Source organism: Triturus cristatus, chromosome 1_2, assembly GCF_964204655.1.
Source record: "Triturus cristatus chromosome 1_2, aTriCri1.1, whole genome shotgun sequence".
NCBI lineage: Eukaryota > Metazoa > Chordata > Amphibia > Caudata > Salamandridae > Triturus > Triturus cristatus.
In genome coordinates this window covers 1,141,618,552-1,141,638,139 of record NC_140580.1, presented here as the reverse complement: position 1 = coordinate 1,141,638,139, position 19,588 = coordinate 1,141,618,552, and the positions used below count along the sequence as shown (strand labels likewise).

Genomic DNA, 19,588 nt, shown 5'->3' with positions numbered 1-19,588 from the left:
CTAATGTAAATATGAAGTGTATGGTACGGGCAAAGAGTGCCCTCAAATGCACAAGGGGTCATATTGTATGCACAAAGAGGGTTGGAGGGGGTCATTTTCTGCAGTCATGGACTCGAAGCTTCTATGAAACCTGTTGGCATTGACAAAGTCTCCCACTACAGCCAATCTCTAGGCTTAGCACCAACAAATGTCAGACAAGCCTGTGTGTCTCACCTCAGCCAACGCCAGCATGGTGTTGTTGCACTCCCACAGCAAGGCGTTGAGTTTCCCCTTGAGGTCACTGGTGGAGAAAAGAAGAACACAGTTGTCATTTTAGTAGAGCCCATTAATGCTTCATCAGCCAAATTAAAAGCTCTTTTTCAGTGAGTGGTTGTGTTTTACACCAGACTTAAGTGTGACTTACTCATGAATTTCCAGTTGTAAGACACACTTACTCACAGAAAACAAAACTTTGTGATTGGTGTGACATATTTCTCAGCAAAGGAGGTTCTCCAGAGCGGTAATAGTGGCTTAGAACTCTTCACTTGGAGTGACAAAAGGAATCATGGAGAAGAAGAGATGGGAGAAGCGCCTGCAGCAGAGATCAGGCCATACGTCTAAATGTTGATTTGGGTGGTTCAGCCTTCATTTTTCTGAGGTAGAGGGCCGCCGAGTTTGGTGATAATAAAACCTATTATTTAAGTACCAAGAGACAGTTTAACTTGAGTGTGAGTTATGAAAATGCCCAATGTTATTAAAAGAAAGGGGACACATTACCCTACCCCCACAATATCTAAACATGAAAAGATCTAGACACGTTTCATTTGGTAGATGCAGGACACCAGGCATAAACCAGCTGATGCCCCACTACACCAAACCAAACCCTCTGCTCATTTAGAGGTGGGGGAGTTGGTAAGTTTCCGAGGGTGGAGCCTCAGCCGGCTTCTCCATTGGAATCCTTGAGGCAGCAGCCGAACCACCAAAGGGCCAGTGATGGTCAAACAACACAAACCCCGCTCTCTTCTGGACGGGCCATCAAATGATCATTTGTTTATGAGAATTCAGTGAACCAGGGCAACAAAACATATCCTTAGTGCACAGGGAAAAGACTTGCTGCACATCAGGGACTTCTATTTTCTCATTTTAGAAGCAAACCGTCCACATTACTGCTACTGTATCCTCATCTCCTTTCCGCCGGATTCAGAGTCCTCAGTTTTTCCCTTGCAGTGTATTGGGCCCGTTCCTCCGCCGCTGCTGCCCCTGCGGCCCCTCCCACCCTTACTCAGTCCCCGCTCCCGCCTCCCTACCGCTGGTCCTGCCCCCTCCCCTACTTAATGGTGACCGCTGCGTGGTCACGCCATTGGTGCGCCGAAGGGGCGCCTAAGGCAAGCCCGTCTGCGCCCGTCCACGACCCGACCGCAACCAGCGCCAGGAACCCTGGTTCTCCCAGGCTCACCCACTACGACTCTACCACCCTCCATGCACTCAATCCCGGAAGACTCGCTGATTGCACAAGATTCTCGCCTAACACCACCCACGGACAGTTCTCGTGCAGACCCTGCCACAGATCCTTCACCATCAACAAGGCCCCCGCTACCGCCGAAGGCCCGCCGGAGGCACGCACCGCCGATGCCGTGACACGAATCCTCCTCAACGTACACTGCCTACACGTCACGCCATAGAAATCTGGGACCTGATCGATACCCTCTCGCCGGACGTCGCCTTCTTCACGGAAACCTGGACCAACGCCGCCTCCGGTCCCACATCGCCTCGGCCATCCCCGACAGCTACAAGATCCAGAGAAAGGACCGCCCGCACCGCCCAGGAGGAGGACTCGCCATCGCACACAAGACCCCCCCTCCGACTCTCCACATCCAGCATGAGTGACCCCCACTCCAACACAGAACAGAACACCTCCACTTCCAGATCCAGACCAGCCCCAGAACAAAGCTACGCGGTACCCTCACCTACAGACTGCCAGGCCCTCACACCCAGCCCACAACTACCATCGCCGAGCTCGCCGTACCCCATGCCATCACCTCCTCGGACTATATTCTACTCGGGGACCTGAACTTCCACCTTGACAACTGCAACAACCCCGACTCCACCACTCTCCTCAACAACCTCGCCAACCTGGGACTGAAAGCTCGTCAACACGCCCACCCACAGAGCGAGTCACACCCTCGACCCCATCTTCACGGGAGGAACAAACATCCGTTTCAGCCACACCACGCAGCCCCTCTGGACGGACCACCACTGCGTCCATTTCACCTTCAACACCACCGCCGCACCCAAGCCAACCCCACGCCCACCACAACGGAACTGGAGCAAGGTCACAGAGGAACACCTCAACACCACCCTCTGCCAAAACCCACCCTGTGCCACGACCGACACCAACTCCGCAGCCAGGGAATTTCGCTGGGTCGCCAGCTGCGCCAACGAGCTCGCACCCCTCCACCACCCCGCCAAACAACGCCCGCTGAAGGCCGTCTGGTTAATCGCAGAACTTCAAGAATCCAGACGCTCCTGCAGATGCCTAAAGAAAACCTGGCGAAACCAGAAAACCACAGAAGCTCGGAACAACAACAAGAGCACACTGAAAAAATACCACCAGCGCATAAGAGACACCAACCGGACCTTCATAAGAGACAAAGTCCAGACCAACGCGACCAACGCCAAGGAACTGTTCAACGTCATACAGCAGTTCGCAAAACCCACCTGCGAAGCCACGGACGTCACACCTTCCCAGGAACTCTGCAACAAGCTCAGCTCCTTCTTCCATCTGAAGATCAAGATCCTCTACGACAACTTCAGCGAGCCAGCGCCGGACACCACCCCCCTAGCCACCTCCACTGCCATCAACAAGCCGACCATCCCGTCCTGGGATCTCGCCACCATCGAACTCATCACCGCGACCATGAAGAAAACTCACTCAGGTGTCCCAACGGACCCGTGCTCACCGCACATCTTCCACAGGGCCGCCGCCTTCATCGCACCCGAACTAGGACAGACCATCAACGCCTCCCTCAAATCCGGCATCTGCCCAGATGACTGGAAACAGGCGGAGGTGAAACCCCTCCTCAAGAAACCAACGGCCGACCTAACGGACCTGAAAAACTACCGTCCCATCTCTCTCCTTCCCTTCGTGGCCAAGGTCACCGAGAGACTTGTAAACGCCCAGCTGACCGCCTTCATCGAAGAGAACTCTATCCTAGATGCCTCCCAGTCTGTATTCCGCAGCAACCACAGCACGGAGACCGCCCTCTTCGCCACCACTGACGATATCCGCATGCTACTAGACCAGGGACACACCCCGGCCCTCATCCTTCTAGACCTCTCCGCAGCCTTCGACACCGTCTCACATCGCACGCTCACAGCCAGACTTCACGACGCGGGGATACAAGGAGCCGCCCTTGACTGGATCAAATCCTTCCTCTCCGGCAGAACCCAGATAATTCGACTCCCTCCCTTCCTCTCCGAACCCATGGAAATCAACTGCGAGGTACCCCAGGGATCATCACTCAGCCCCACGCTCTTCAACATCTACATGGCCCCCCTCGCCACCATCATCAGACAGCATGGGCTCAGCATTGTATCCTACGCCGACGACACCCAGCTCATCCTCTCACTCACGAGGAATCCCGAAGACACCAGACTCTGCTTCCAGGAAGGATTTAAGAACGTGGCAGCCTGGGTGAAGGATAGCTGCTTGAAGCTCAACTCAGAGAAGACCGAGGTCCTCATCCTCGGACCCTGCACCTCCGCCTGGGACAACACCTGTTGGCCCACTGCCCTCGGGAGCCCACCCACCCCTACAGACCACGCTCGGAACCTCGGCATCATCCTTGACTCCTCCCTCTCCATGAACCGCCAGATCAACGCTGTCGCTTCTACTAGCTTCAACTGCCTTCGCATCCTCCGTAAGACCTTCAAATGGATCCCCCCCAACTGCAGAAGGACCGTCACCCACGCACTCATAACCAGCAGACTGGACTATGGCAACGCCCTCTACACCAGAATCAACAGAACACTTCCACATAAGCTCCAAACCATCCAGAACGCCGCAGCCAGACTCTTCCTCGGGACGCTGCATCATGAGCACATGACCCAACATCTACGAGCCCTCCACTGGCTACCCGTTGAGAAGAGAATCACCTTCAAACTCCTCACCCACGCTTACAAATCCCTCAACAACATTGGACCCAAATACCTCTACGAGAGAGTATCCTTCCACGTACCCAAGAGGAACCTCCGCTCCGCCGACCTCGCCCTGGTAGAGGTCCCCCGCATCCGCAGAAACAGAACTGGCGGGAGAGCTTTCTCCTACATCACAGCCAAGACATGGAGCAAGCTCCCTGTGAACATCAGACGTTCATCAACCCTGCACACGTTCAGGAAGGACCTCAAGACCTGGCTCTTCGACTGATCCAGAGACGCTCCCCACCCCCGCCCCCCAGCGCCTTGAGACCCTCATGGGTGAGTAGTGCGCTATAAAAAACCCTGATTGATTGATTGACCTTGGGACTCTGTTGCTAAAATACATAATAATCTGCACAGAATGCAAAGCATGTTGGTCAAAAAGCCCAACTAGCCAAGTGACCTGTCGACCCTACACAGTGACAACACACATCTCACTCAAGCATGTCCCTCTCTCGAGGACAAGGGGCAGTGCACATATTTCTGTTTCACCCAATGTTTGTGGTGGTGTGCAGGGACTATTCAGCAAGAAGGACTGTGTCTGCAAAGTACACACAGGGTATAAAATGACAATTGTACAACTACCTGCTGAATGGCTGTGTCTTAAACCTGTGCTCGAAGGTGACTAACTAAATGTTCCATTGATAGACCATCTCTCTCTGGAGTAGAAATGGCCTTTTATTGACAGCGTCCAGTCTTATCACATTTGCTTCCTTTTGACCACACAGGACAGCTCCTAATAACAATACTTTGACTCTTATTTGGAATTCCCACCCTGCAATCACTTTGCCTATTGAGATCGGGTTGGACTCCTCGTGCTGTCTCCTCTGGAGGTATGAAGGGCCCAAGGGACAGATCCTAATGTTATTCCCTGGGAGAGGGTGATGCACGTGCCAGGTGGAGAATAGGCTGTCTTGCAGTCTTCGAACAAGTAAAAGGTGGAGATCTAGTCCATATTTTTATCTTGCTCAGCGTGTTGAAAGGTCAATTGTTTTATCTCCTTTTATCTAATTTGAGAGGAAAGCTAAGAAATAGCTCACATTTTGATTCTTTGCACGATGGAGGAAAGGCTAAACAGTAGCTCCAACTGTATCGGTCTCAGAAGGATATAAATGAGAGAAATTGACTTCATTGTATTTCTTGGAAAGGGTGAAAATATAAGAAGAAGCTCAATTTTCCATTCGTCAAGAGATGAAAGGCTGAGATTTAGCTCTCATTTTATGTTCATCATAAGGTCGAAGCTCTGAGAAGTGATCCTTCTTGAAAGGCCATAAATAACTCTTGTTCTCTGCTCTTCAAAAGGATGAAGGCCTGAGAAAAGGTCCTCCTTTTATTTTTATGGAAATTGAAGGAGTATTATAGGTTGGCTAAGTGGCTTTCATTTCCCTTCTAGACATTAGCTTGTCCAAATGAGCACCTCAAGATGAGAATGTATCCCTTGGAGTATCTTCAAGAAGTTCTTATCTGAGACAGAAATCGAACGTCTGCAGCAATCCTTCTCCAACATTCACGCCTTGAAGCGGAAGCTGACATCCCTGAAAACAGAGTTCAACCTGACTGACAATCCAAGAAGAGAGCCTCAAGTACAAGCATGACCCACAGCAATGAGATTCACCTATCTGTTAGTCAGCACCAGGCCTTTCAGATTCCACATTGAAAGCAGCTTTAGCTTGAAGACAGAAATTACCAGGGAGTCTCTAAAGACAGACTGGTGGCAACTCTCCATTCTTCGCTGAGTCAAGATGAACCTTGCCAAAGTCGACTTTGGAATGGCCATTCAAGCCCTGTACCCATCCTACCTGGACAGAGGCAGTGTGCTTCTCTCGGGAATCCTAGGTACCAACATGGCACCTTTGAAGAGCACCTTCCATGAAGCTGCACAACTCCTCGAGAGATTGAGAAAGCTTGACTTCATAACCCCAGCTTCTTGAACACCACTGCCTCCCTTAGTCAGCCCACAACATATTCAAGATCTGCTGCGTCAACTTCAAACAAGTACTGGTAAAGCCAATAAGTCTAGCCTTTGGAACCTATAGGCTTTGCCAATGGTTTTTACCCATACTGCAATGCATTCAACCTTGTTGCGCAACATGGCTAATGAAAGCAAATTGAAAAAATATGGCTCCATGACGTGAGGACTGCATCATTTTGTGCTCACCACGTTTGGGGGAACCTACAAAATGACATGAGCACTTTTTATGTAATTAGCAAGTTTGATCAGAAAATGTGGAGGCGAACAAGACAGAGGGAGTGCATGGAAGAAGCATCATAAAGGGCGCAGTGGGGAAAAGCATCAGAAAGGATGTGGGAGGGGAAGGCATCACATTGAAGACAGTGGGGGTAACAACACAGAGGGCGAAGGTAAGGAGAAAATAACAGAAGGATTGGTTAGCGGGAAGCAACACAAAGAGAGCGGTTGTGGGACGCAACATGGGAAGCAAGGACAGGTGAAGCAACAAGGAAGGCAGGAGGGATCGAAGCAAAATGGAGATTGAACGGAAGCAACAAAGGGTGGGGAAAGAAGCACGAGCAATAGAGAGCAACGTGAAATGGGTGGGGGAGAAGCACAGTGCCGAGAAAGCAGCGCAGCAAGGAGAAGTAAATGAGAGTGAGCGCAACATGGAGGCATGCAGAAGAGAAACACACAGGAATCAGAGAGCAACATGGAGTGTTCCCGGAGGAGAGAAGTACTGAAGAACAAATGCACTCTCATGGACTGCTTAATCCAAAAGAAAATAGTGCTTGAAAATCTAGAAATGGAATGAGAAAAGTAATGCGTCCATGCTCCAGGGGAGGGACGAACAAGAAGACAAAGGAAAGCCCCCACACAAGCTGACAAATGAAAAGCAAGCAAATGGTCAGCAATGGATGGCCTTTAAGCCCAGTGTGAGCTGCTCATGGGTATTTCCGCCAACAGACACCTTTCACTGTCTGGTAGGCGAGACCAAACTTGTGAACACTAGTATGAAACCCTACTTGGCAGACAAGACCAAGATGTCAATGGTCGATGCAACACAAGCACAATGACAAGGTAAAAAGACAAGCCACCTTCTGCTATGGAACCAGGATCTGGAGAAGCATCTGACACAGACTGACAAGCTCGAGCTCTTCTTCGTCTCTAGAAGCAGCTTAAGACACACTTGTTCAAGGTTCACCGAATCCACAAGTAATCAGAATTACAGAAGACGATAAGGCACACCAGTGTTAGCTGCAGCTCCCCTCTATGTCCTCCTCACTTAAGAGTTCTGAGGTGCTACAGTTCTGCCAGTATACATCCATACCATGATTATATATAATATTATTAATTTTCCCTGTTTCCAAACCGAGTTGTTTCTACATGCCAACAGTTCTATGGTCTTGGCCAGTGAGGGGTAGCACCGTCAGTACTGCTGTTGAGCATCATTAGCACTATCAAGTAGGGGGCAGCGGAGAAGAGGTGGTAAAGACAGCATGAGCAAGGGGCAGCAGAACCAGCCTCAGGGGGTGGTAGCACGATGGCAGTGTGACTAGGGTGTGAGAGGATAGCACCGCCACCAGGAGGAGGAGCAGCACATGACAAGAGTTGCATGAGGGTTAGGGGTTTCACACTTACTCTGAGTGTTCTGGCTTCTCTCCGAACACCTGTAAAATCTTGTCGAATCGGGTCAGCTTGACATGCTTTCGGCTGCTGAGAAAGAAAAAAAGGTTAAATGAGTTAAACTGACACATGGTGTGAAGCCAGTCCTCACCTGCCTTACTCTGCACCTACGCAGCCTCTCCGATGCAGAGATGGTCAGTATCACCCAAAGTCACTTACGTGTTAGGCTTTGTAGGAGAGAAGGCCCTAAAGTTTCAGTAGATCATAACCATACCCAGTGTTATTACCATTTTCCTCCCCCTGTGAAGTCTGATCCCCAGAGGCCCACCGTTTACCAATTATGATGTGCACCAGCGGATTCCTGGACTGATTGCTGGAGACCAGGGAGAGTGGGGGCAAAGATCCCTCTGGTTTTCCCAGATGAGAATCCCCACTAGGCTCCTTGAGGGGCCACAAGCTCAGAGCTGTCTACATAGTTTTAAGGGTGCAACCTGCCAGCTGGACCCAGGAATTGACGCCCACTGGCCTCTCATGTAAAAATCTGTAGTTACCTACAGTGCCCTGCTTCATTCACCCTGAGTGTGGAAGCTCCATAGTCACTGGCATTCCTTTTTGTGGGACATTCTTGTGTATTTCAAGCAAAATGTCTCTTTAGGTCCAGGCATTAGCTCAAATATGCACAACATGAGACAGACCATTCTAATAAAAATGTGCTAAGGGCGTGTTTAATGGCTTGCCAGCACTCCTGGAGTTTGTCTACTTGGCATCAGTCTTTGCGATTTAAAGCATCTTCATCATAACTGTAGCACCAATGACTTAAACACCTTAAATCTGTCCTACCGCTTGCACTTAACTTGGCATGTGCACCACCATTTTATTAGCGGATGAGTGCTGGCGTGAGTGATGCATGTTATGCAAAACATTCAAGCACGCTGCAAGCAACGGTGCTTATGGGGGTGAAAAGCCAACGTGATCCTTATTTTAGGCTGTCTTTTACTACCCACCAGTGGACTGGAGGGCCCACTTCCTTGCTTATTTAAGGGGCCATAACACCCTGGTTACACCACTGGCTAGCTGAAAGCCCATGAAGGGAACACAGTTTAAACCTGACCTATATGTTCCTGCAACTCATGATTATGAACTAAGTACACAACAGAATGTCAATAAAATACTGTATGGGTTAGGTATTGCACACCATAAAGAGATTCTGTCCCTGCTTCGAAGCCTGGCATCGCCCTCTGCCAATTCTTTACTTTTGGCGTGAAGAATATGTGGCCACCTTGCAAATCTCAAACTAAGGCACCTCCACACCTCCGCAAGAAGGCAGCAGTTGGAGCTCAGCCCTTCATGGAATGTGAAATGCTAAAGTTACTTACCAGTAATTCCCTTACTCTGAGTCCTTTCTTTCATGCTCCGGTCATTCCTCTATGATGAGTCTCCATCTCCTCTGATAGACCCAATGTAGTCCTACTTTCCTCTTTGACTTCTTAAAGATACAACTTAGTTTCTGAGCCCACTCCTCCCTAAAGGAAATCCTGTTTCTATTGTCTGTCTTTCTATTAGATCTCATAGTAGTCCTTAAAACAGCAGGGGCTTTATAGTTTTATTTTCGACGTTTAGTACTAATTTCTGCTTATTTTTCAGCTTGGATGATCTAATCTCGAGCATAGATTGTGTTCTGTCTTTTTTTCCCTCTTTCCCTGGAGGGCTTAATAATAGAGGAAGGCACACCAGCAAACAATGAAGTTCATTTCTGGGCAATGTGGAGCAGGTCCTTTTTTATTTACTGTGTCACGTCTGTCGATGAGTATTCGGTGAAGCATTCAACAGAATGGACTTAAAACAGAAGCTTTAAAAGGATTTATTACAGACAAGGGCCCTGAGAGGCGGGCTCTCTTTGCTGTACTCACTGTGCCTCAACTGTGATGGTGAATGATGGTTTTTGTATTTGGCAGGGTGGAGCAAGTCCTAATCAGACCCATGTGTGGTGGTGAGCTGTGTTGGGTCTGCTTATGAAAATGTATTGAGTTAATTGGGCAATGTGGGCATGCTTCATTTTACTTAGTTTTTTATACTGCATTTACAGATGTCACTTATAAGTTTAATAATGAACGCACTCTGTGTAATATCTTGGCCGCTCGTTTAGGGCCATACATGCTGCATTTGGTGCATGAGGACCAATGTGGTTTCATACCGGGTCGAAACACGGCTATGAATCTGCGCCGGCTTAACCATGTAATGCATGAAGTACGCGGTCGAGAGGAACAGTTGGTACTGGTCTCCATCGACCTCGCCAAGGCATTTGAAACGGTAGCTTGGGGGTATCTTTTGGAGGTCTTACGGGTCGTGGGGCTGGGACCTAAATTATGGTGCTGGATTCGCATACTGTACATGGAACCCCGGGTTAAGCTCAGGGACGCGCGCTCAGATGACTGGCAGCTGGGTAGGGGCACTCGCCAGGGGTGTCCCCTTTCGCCTCTATTATTCGCCCTGGCCATTGAGTCTTTTGCGGTCCGGATCAGGGCAGAAATAGATCAGTGGGGAATTAGAGTGGGCAATACGAGCCACGTTATCTCCCTATATGCCGATGATGCCCTATTTTATTTGGCCTCTCCCCAGGGCGCTCTACCTGAGTTGCTGCGTCAATTGGACAGAATTGGGGAAGTGTCTGGGTTCCGGCTCAATCGGAACAAGTCACTGATCTTTCAATTGGCAGAATTAGCCTTGGTACCCCTGGAGGATCTTCCGGACCTGGGGCTGCGCTGGGAGCAGGAGGGTTTCCGATACCTGGGGATACAGGTGGCGCCGACAGACACACAGGCGCTGGCCAGGAATATAGACCGGGTAATCACGTCTCTACAGCGGTCGGTGACATTTTGGAATACCCTTCCACTGTCATTGATGGGTAGGCTGGCCATCTCCAAGATGGTGATGCTTCCCAGGACCTTATATGTTCTCTAGAATTCACTATGCCCATTACCGATGCGCGTCTTTAAGACCCTGAATATGATCCTCACGTCTCTGCTCTGGGTAGGATGGCGCAGTAGGGTAGCCCTCAACACTGTCATACGTAGTTATGAGGAGGGTGGCTTGGAAGCTTGGAAGCTCCACGTTTCGATTGATATTATTACGCCGCCCAATTACAACCTGCGGCACACTGGTTGACTGACGCGGACAACTGGGAGAAATGCCTTCTGTCAGGCAGGGTGGATACCCTGGCACTTCAGGAGGCGCTGATGCGGGGCAGGGGAGCGGATGCAACTCACCCCTACCTGGTGAGGCATACGGCCGACATGTGGCAACGGTTTATCGAGAAGGTTTTAAGGAAAGCGCCATTTCACAGGGAGCTACAGATCTGGATACTGGCACCATTTATAGACATGGGAAGGCACATGTCCTTTCAACCCTGGAGGAAGTGCGCCTGTGAATTTCTTGCCGACCTTTTTCCCAATGAGACATTTATCACTTATGAACAGGGGGATGATAGCTTTGGCCTCAGACAGGGCCAATTCCTACACTATAGAGGGATTCAGGAGGTAGTAAAGGTCACCTGGCCCCAATACCCGGACATTCCACATCCGACTCAAACTTTAGACATCCTGATTTAGTGTGGTGCCGGTCGCAAACTGATCTCTCTCCTCTATAAAGCAATGAAACAGGACTCCATTCCCCCAGTGCCACTGTCCAGGGCTGCCTGGGAGAGGGATGTAGGCGTCCAGTTGGAGGAGAAACACTGGGCATGCATAGGCTGCCTCACACGCACTGTCTCCTGTAATACTAGATTTAAACTGACGCACTTTAATTTCTTGCATCGCACCTACCTAAACCCGGTATCATTAAAACGCTTTTCCTGTGACAGGAATGATAGATGCCCGTGATGCAGCGTAGAGAAAGCGGGCTTTCTACATTTGGCCTAGGAGTGCTCGGCAGTCAGGCAGATTTGGGTGGAGGTGGTCGACAGGATTAGTACAACCACGGGTATTCAGGTGAGGCCAGAACCCTTGAGTTGCCTGCTTGCGTCAGTCAGGAAGCCCAAGAAAAGGAAACTCCCATATAAATTGCTACAATTAATGCTTGTGCTAGCTAGGCGTAGGGTGGCCATAACATGGATGGGTAGGAGAGGCCGGAAGTGCCGGTCTGGCTTAGGGATGTACGAGAGTGGTCTCTAGCCGAAGAAGTACATATGAAACTTACCCGTAGGGACGAGAAGCTACAAGACGACCTGATGATCTGGCGGGAAATGTGTACCTCTAGGTTAGGGAGAGCCCTCCGCTCTTGATACGCTTGAGGGTGGGGAAAGTAGGTCAGATGTGGAAGACCACCCTAATCATGATGGAAGGCAAGATAATTGATTCCAGCAAACAGCGGCCTGGGTGTCTTTGGTGTGTTCCATGCTTACACCTCACTGTGTTATATTTACGAATGATTATGCACCCCTATTATGCTTTTTTACCTCTGATGCCTGTACCGAGTGTTGCCCATCACATTGACGACATGCACCTATATGCTGTATTATTGACAAATTGTTTTTGTTATTGTAAAATGAAAAATAAAGCTTTAAAAAAAAATAATAATAATAAACGCACAGCTTGGTGTTTAAATAGTAGAAGCAGGTCACCAAGAAGATTTACTTACGCCTGCTTTTTTATGAACAAGAGACAGCATACAAGAGGGGCCTGTGCGAGTTAGTAGGTTGTGTCTGGACCTCCTGAGAGGTATTTAAAAATAAAAAGGTGGGTATAATAATAATTCCTGGTAGCCTTAGATTGACAAAAGGGGAGGGAAAGAGAACAGAGAAGAGGAAGCACAGCAAGGACATATCTTCTCAGGATAAGAAAAGGAGGGGATGAAATAGATGCAGGAGACCGATGTCTTCTGGCCAATCTGTGCATTCTGAAAGACTTTACGAAGATAAAGAGATACATAACATTGGTCAGGAAGCCGCATCCAAGGCCTGGAAGCTAAAGGGCAAAGAAAAGGTGATGTCACAGAAGCGATGATCTTATTCTTCTGGAATCCCATCACTAGAGGGGAAATATGTGAGAAGAGAGTACATGGGACAAATTGACAATTATTTAAGAGAGAACCTAGAGTTTCTCCAGGTAGAGGTGGAAGATGATGAGTCCTCTTCATTACTTCCTCAATGTGATAAGCGTGCGGGTCCAGTGTAGCCCATTCATGATAAGATTTGGGCCTTAATGATGAGCAAATGGAAGGACCTGGATCATCTTTCAGTGCCAAGATTTAAACAGAAAATGTATTAACTGGAAGATTAGGAGAATGTTCTGCTGCATGCAGTTAAAACAGACTCAGTGCTGGCATCCCTCACTGGAAACTGCAGTTAGGATTCAGCTGCATCAGATCCAGAGGATAAAAGAACTGAAGTAGCACTGAAGAAAACCTATGCAGCTACAAATCTGTCCTTGAGAGCATGAGTATGCACCACATACTCTGCTCAATCCCTTGTGAAAGACTGATGATTTAGCAGGCGCAATGGAGGAAGGAGAGGATTGTTTTGATATGTTAGTCAACATGGAACAGGGGAGATTTCTCGATGACCCTGTTTGTTATGGATTCAGAGCCTCATCTTTAGCTCCTGGAAGCGCCATCCAGGCAAGGAGACCCATCTGGTTGACAGAGTGGAAAAAGGAAAATTCAGAAAAGTTATTTCTGTTGAAAATCCCCTTTTTCCAGTATTAAGCAGTTTGGTTATAGATGAGAGTCTAAGGTTACAAAAGCACATAAGGACCAGAAACACACTCTCCATTATAAAGGCAAATCTTCTGCAAATGTTTCAAATTCTTAACCTCAATATGCACGCAAGCAAGCAATGAAAAAGAGATGTCTTCAACCTTGTTGAGTTACTAAGATCTCATTCCAGCCAGCAGGCAAAGAATCAGACGTTCTAGGATCTCTCTCAAGTCACCAGGCTAAGAATCAGAAGTTCTAGGATCTCTATCAAGTCACCAGGGTAAGAATCAGAAGTTCTAGGATCTCCTTCAAGTCACCAGGCTAAGAATCAGAAGTTCTAGGATCTCCTTCAAGTCACCAGGCTAAGAATCAGACGTTCTAGGATCTCTCTCAAGTCACCAGGCTAAGAATCAGAAGTTCTAGGATCTCTATCAAGTCACCAGGGTAAGAATCAGAAGTTCTAGGATCTCCTTCAAGTCACCAGGCTAAGAATCAGACGTTCTAGGATCTCCTTCAAGTCACCAGGCTAAGAATCAGACGTTCTAGGATCTCTCTCAAGTCACCAGGCTAAGAATCATAAGTTCTAGGATCTCTATCAAGTCACCAGGGTAAGAATCAGAAGTTCTAGGATCTCCTTCAAGTCACCAGGCTAAGAATCAGACGTTCTAGGATCTCTTTCAAGTCACCAGGCTAAGAATCCGAAGTTCTAAGATTTAATTCAAGTCAGCAGGCTAAGAATCACAAGTTCTAGGATTTCATTCAAGTCAGCAGGCTAAGAATCAGAAGTTCTAAGATTTCATTCAAGTCAGCAAGCTAAGAATCACAAGTTATAGAATTTCATTCAAGTCAGCAGGCTAAGAATCAGATGTTCTAGGATTTCAATCAAGTCAGCTGGCCAAGAATCACAAGTTCTAGGATCTCATTCAAGTCAGCAGGCTGAGAATCACAAGTTCTAGGATCTCTTTCAAGTCACCAGGCAAAGAACCAGAAATTCTATGATCTCATTCAAGTCAGCAGACTAAGAGACTGAAGTTCTGAGATCTCATTCAAGTCACCAGGCTAAGAATCACAAGTTCTAGGATTTCATTCCAGCCAGCAGGCTAAGAATCAGACGTTCTAGGATCTCTCTCAAGTCACCAGGCTAAGAATCAGAAGTTCTAGGATCTCTATCAAGTCACCAGGGTAAGAATCAGAAGTTCTACGATCTCCTTCAAGTCACCAGGCTAAGAATCAGACGTTCTAGGATCTCTTTCAAGTCAGCAGGCTAAGAATCAGAAGTTCTAAGATCTCATTCAAGTCAGCAGGCTAAGAATCACAAGTTCTAGGATTTCATTCAAGTCAGCAGGCTAAGAATCAGAAGTTCTAAGATTTCATTCAAGTCAGCAGGCTAAGAATCACAAGTTCTAGAATTTCATTCAAGTCAGCAGGCTAAGAATCAGATGTTCTAGGATTTCAATCAAGTCAGCAGGCCAAGAATCACAAGTTCTAGGATCTCTTTCAAGTCACCAGGCAAAGAACCAGAAATTCTAGGATCTCATTCAAGTCAGCAGGCTAAGAGACTGAAGTTCTGGGATCTCATTCAAGTCACCAGGCTAAGAATCACAAGTTCTAGGATTTTATTCAAGTCAGCAGGCTAAGGATCAGATTTTCTAGGATCTCTTTCAAGTCGCCAGGCTGAATATCAGAAGTTCTAGGATCTCTTTCAAGTTACCAGGCTAAGAATCAGAAGTTCTAGGATCTCTTTCAAGTCACCAGGCTAAGAATCAGAAGTTCTAGGATCTCTTTCAAGGTACCAGGCTAAGAATCAGAAGTTCTAGGATCTCATTCAAGTCACCAGGTTAAGGATCGAATGTTCTCGGATTTCATTCAAGTCAGCAGGCTAAGAATCAGAAGTTCTAGGATCTCTTTCAAGTTACCAGACTAAGAATCAGAAGTTCTAGGATCTCTTTCAAGTCACCAGACTAAGAATCTGAAGTTCTAGGGATCTCTTTCAAGTCATCAGGCTAAGGATCAAAAGTTCTAGGATCTCATTCAAGTCACCAGGCTAAGAATCACAAGTTCTAGGATCACATTCAAGTCAACAGGCTAAAAATCACAAGTTCTAGGATCTCATTCAAGTCAGCAGGCTAAGAATCAGAAGTTCTAGGATCTCTTTCAAGTTACCAGGCTACGAACCAGAAATTCTAGGATCTCACTCAAGTCAGCAGGCTAAGAAACTGAAGTTGTAGGATCTCATTCAAGTCACCAGGCTAAGAATCACTAGTTCTAGGATTTAATTCAAGTCAGCAGGCTAAGGATCAGAAGTTCTAAGATCTCTTTCAAGTCGCCAGGCTAAGAATCAGAAGTTCTAGGATCTCTTTCAAATCGCCAGGCTAAGAATCAGAAGTTCTAGGATCTGTTTCAAGTCACCAGGTTAAGAATCAGAAGTTCTAGAATCTCTTTCAAGTCACCAGGCTAAGAATCAGAAGTTCTAGGATCTCTTTCAAGTTACCAGGCTAAGAATCAGAAGTTCAAGGATCTCATTAAAGTCACCAGGCTAAGAATCAGAAGTTCAAGGATCTCATTCAAGTCACCAGGCTAAGAATCAGAAGTTCTTGGATCTCTTTCAAGTCAGCAGGCTAAAAATCACAAGTTCTAAGATTTCATTCAAGTCAGCAGGCTAAGAATCATATGTTCTAGGATCTATTTCAAGTTACCATGCTAAGAATCAGAAGTTCTAGGATCTCTTTCAAGTCATCAGGCTAAGGATCGAAAGTTCTAGGATCTCTTTCAAGTCCTCAGGCTAAGGATCAGAAGTACTAGGATCTCTTTCAAGTCATCAGGCTAAGGATCGAAAGTTCTAGGATCTCATTCAAGTCACCAGACTAAGAATCACAAGTTCTAGGATTTCATTCAAGTCACCAGGCTAAGAATCACAAGTTCTAGGATCTCATTCAAGTCACCAGGCTAAGAATCAAAAGTTCTAGGATCTCTTTCAAGTCATCAGGTTAAGGATCGAAAGTTCTAGGATCTCATTCAAGTCACCAGGCTAAGAATCACAAGTTGTAGGATTTCATTCAAGTCACCAGATTCAGAATCAGAAGTTCTAGGATCTCTTTCAAGTCATCAGGCTAAGGATCGAAAGTTCTAGGATCTCATTCAAGTCACCAGGCTAAGAATCACAAGTTCTAGGATTTCATTCAAGTCACCAGGCTAAGAATCACAAACTAAACAAAACCTGTGGGGAGATTGCGGACTGCCTGACCACGGTCGAGACATGGACAGAGACCCTGGAAGCAGATGTAGAGACAATAAAGACACAAGGCATGGAACAAGGCGTGGCTCTGATGGATGCCAAGACCAAATTGGAAGATTATGAAAATCACCAAAGGAGAAACAAGCTGCGTTTCTTAGGAATACAGGAAGGCTTGGAAGGAACTGATCCGAGAAACTATATGGTTAAACTCTTGAAAGACTCATTTCCTGACCAAACTAAGTGGGATTGGGACATGGAAATCCAGCGGGCCCATCATTTTCCCCTATTCTGGAAGAAGCAAACACAGGATGCCAGAGAGAAACCGAGAGCAATGCTGGTCTTTATTGGCAACTTTCGGCTGCGACATATGATATTCAACAAGGCGCGCCCTAACGCTCCGAAAGTCTGCAACGGGGTTACATTCTTTGTGCGCCCATACTTCGCACACGCAACAGTGGAAAGACGGTGGAGCTTAAGGCAGCTCTTTACTCCATTTTAAAATCTCAGAGCTGAGGTCTTCCTGCAAAATCCAGCTGGATTCAAGATAAATCTGGGGGGAAGTACTCGCAGCTTCACCTCGGAAGTACAAGCGTAGGAGTACCTGGCAGAATTAAGGAGGAGAAAAAAGTAAAGGGAAAAGACAGCCATGCAATCAAGGACGGGAAAGGAAAAACTGATATAGCATAAAGGCTATGATTATGGACTGGGGACATTCAAAAACTGTGCAGTCAAGAGAACAATTTAAAAACGTTTGGAGGGAGGGAGGTGGGGGGCAGTGGGTCTGTCGTACATCACTCAGGCTTGCCTGATTGCCTTTTTTTTAGGGGAGGTGGGGCGAGAGGGGATGGTGGCTCAAACGAAAGGTGGAACAGGTGGACTAAGGAAGGTGGCGGGTTGGGCAAAGGTACCAAAAAAAGTAGCAGCTAGGACCTTCATCTTCGTAATCAATATTGAGGGGGGGGGGGTGGAGAAAGGATAGTAAACATTAGGGCAAAACTAATAAAACTCAGAGAATGGGGAGGCTAGGTATAGCTACATTAAACATTTGTGGGCTAAATGATGTTAAAAAGAGGCAAGTAGTGGCGCAAGGGCTTCAATTTCTGCAGGCAGACATTGTTTGCTTGCAAGAGACACATCTAGATGGGTCACAGAAGAATGTACTGAAATATCTTGGGTACACGGTGATAGGGGCAACGGCCCAGGGAACACACACAAGGGGAGGTTGCAATACTCTCTAGAAAGAAATCAATCAAATTTGTTAAAGTAAGATCAGATGGGTTAGGCCGTTGGGTCATTGTAAATGAGAAGACTCCAGACCTGTTGAATTTCACTCTATGTTCGATCTATGGCAGCAATGCGGATGATCCGTCCCTACTGGAATGGTTAACCAACGAATTGGCACACTGGCCCCTTCCAATTATTCTGTGTGGAGATTTTAATACAAAACAAAAATGGAGAGAAAGGGATTCTCACAATGGAAAACCATTGGAGGGGGTACTCCTAGTCCCATAGTAAATACAATATCAAACAAAGCAAAGGAGTACTCCCAATAGACAGAGAACTGTCTTTGGGGTATTGGAACGTAGAGCAGAGAAAATAATTTTCTTTTTTAAGAATTTTCTTTTTTCAGAAGACCCCTCACTCAACAACCTGGTTGGTGACATGCTTCATCATCGGGGTCCCACCTGGACAGCCAAGTGCCATCCAGGTGTGCTGCGACACCTGACTACGGTGGAGCTGGTTTTTGTGTGAAGGTGAATAGAGAATTTAGGTTAAAAACTGGCCAAATTAAACCCAATCCAAATAATTTATTCTTGGGCAATTTGGACAATGCTAAAAAACGGTATAGATACCGTAATAGGTTAGATTGACCTATGGTATCTTGTAGTGAGTCAAAAGTAAAAAAAGGTCTACATGTTTCAACCATCAGTTGCTATTACCGGGTTTTCATCGGGACCAGTGTACGTGACCCGGGGGGTGTACACACGCTAAGGTGTACCCTGCCCTTGGTCACTCTTAGAACCTAACCATCTACTCACGGTTAGGACTACCTTCCTTCAAATCGTCGAAAGGGAAAAATCTGTGAGAATAAACATATAAACACAGGACAGACATATAATACATGTAATAATCTTTCGTTGCAGGATCAATGCTCATTGTGGTTGCCAAATAAAATATTGTGCGTGAGAAGATCATTCAGCACTCAGTGAACCTCATTGTTAGTGAGGAAGTGGACTCACACGATCTTACGCATATAACTATTAGCGATCAGGAGCCACACACATAAAATACATACCCACTCCTCAAAATCAAATCAGTGGGCGTCAATATACTCTAACAAGAGTAAAAGTGTACCAGTGCACCAGTGTAACCTAGAGGCATAACGGGTACTCTCCCGAAGTCCTTGGTTAAAAAGAACCCACATGCATCCAGATTTAAGTGGTGGGTAATCAGACTATCTCACTCAATGCGGTGAGCGTGCCGCTAATACGAAATCAGAATCAAAATCGTTAGCGCAATAGGATTCGCAAATTGTGTACCAGACCAAAGGTCAAGTTTATGGAGGAAAAAGGGGTGCTTACTGAGAACGCGGTATTTGCGTGCCTCGTGGGAGTCGGGATCGTACGATTTGATACCTTCAAGATCTAAGTTGAAAGAAGTCAATGAAAAATTAGGTATAAACAGGAGAGGAGCACAGGGAGCGTGGAATACCCGTATAGTGCCAAAATACTCACTCAGAGGGGCAAATCAGTCCGTGGTTTACCTAACGCTAAGACCTGCCGTATCTCCCTGTAGAATACGGAAGCCAGGGCAGCAGCGTCTTAGATACGCTGAAGTTTCCGGGTCACGTGTGTGTGGAGCGCGGCATGGCGGTCACGTGATCTACGTTGACACGTCATGACGCGCTA

General features: G+C 47.1%; 1 protein-coding gene across 2 annotated transcripts in view; it reads right to left on the bottom strand.

Annotated features, from left to right (window-relative positions):
* CCDC180 (coiled-coil domain containing 180) overlaps positions 1 to 19,588 on the bottom strand; it is a 592,866-nt gene that overhangs the window by 108,518 nt on the left and 464,760 nt on the right. For both annotated transcript variants that reach the window (XM_085613885.1, XM_085613886.1), the window contains exons 29-30: positions 7,769 to 7,843; positions 214 to 280 (exon numbers count right to left, since the gene is read on the bottom strand). In XM_085613885.1, the coding sequence (XP_085470011.1) occupies positions 214 to 280; positions 7,769 to 7,843 (142 nt within the window). The remainder of the gene's footprint in view (positions 1 to 213; positions 281 to 7,768; positions 7,844 to 19,588) is intronic.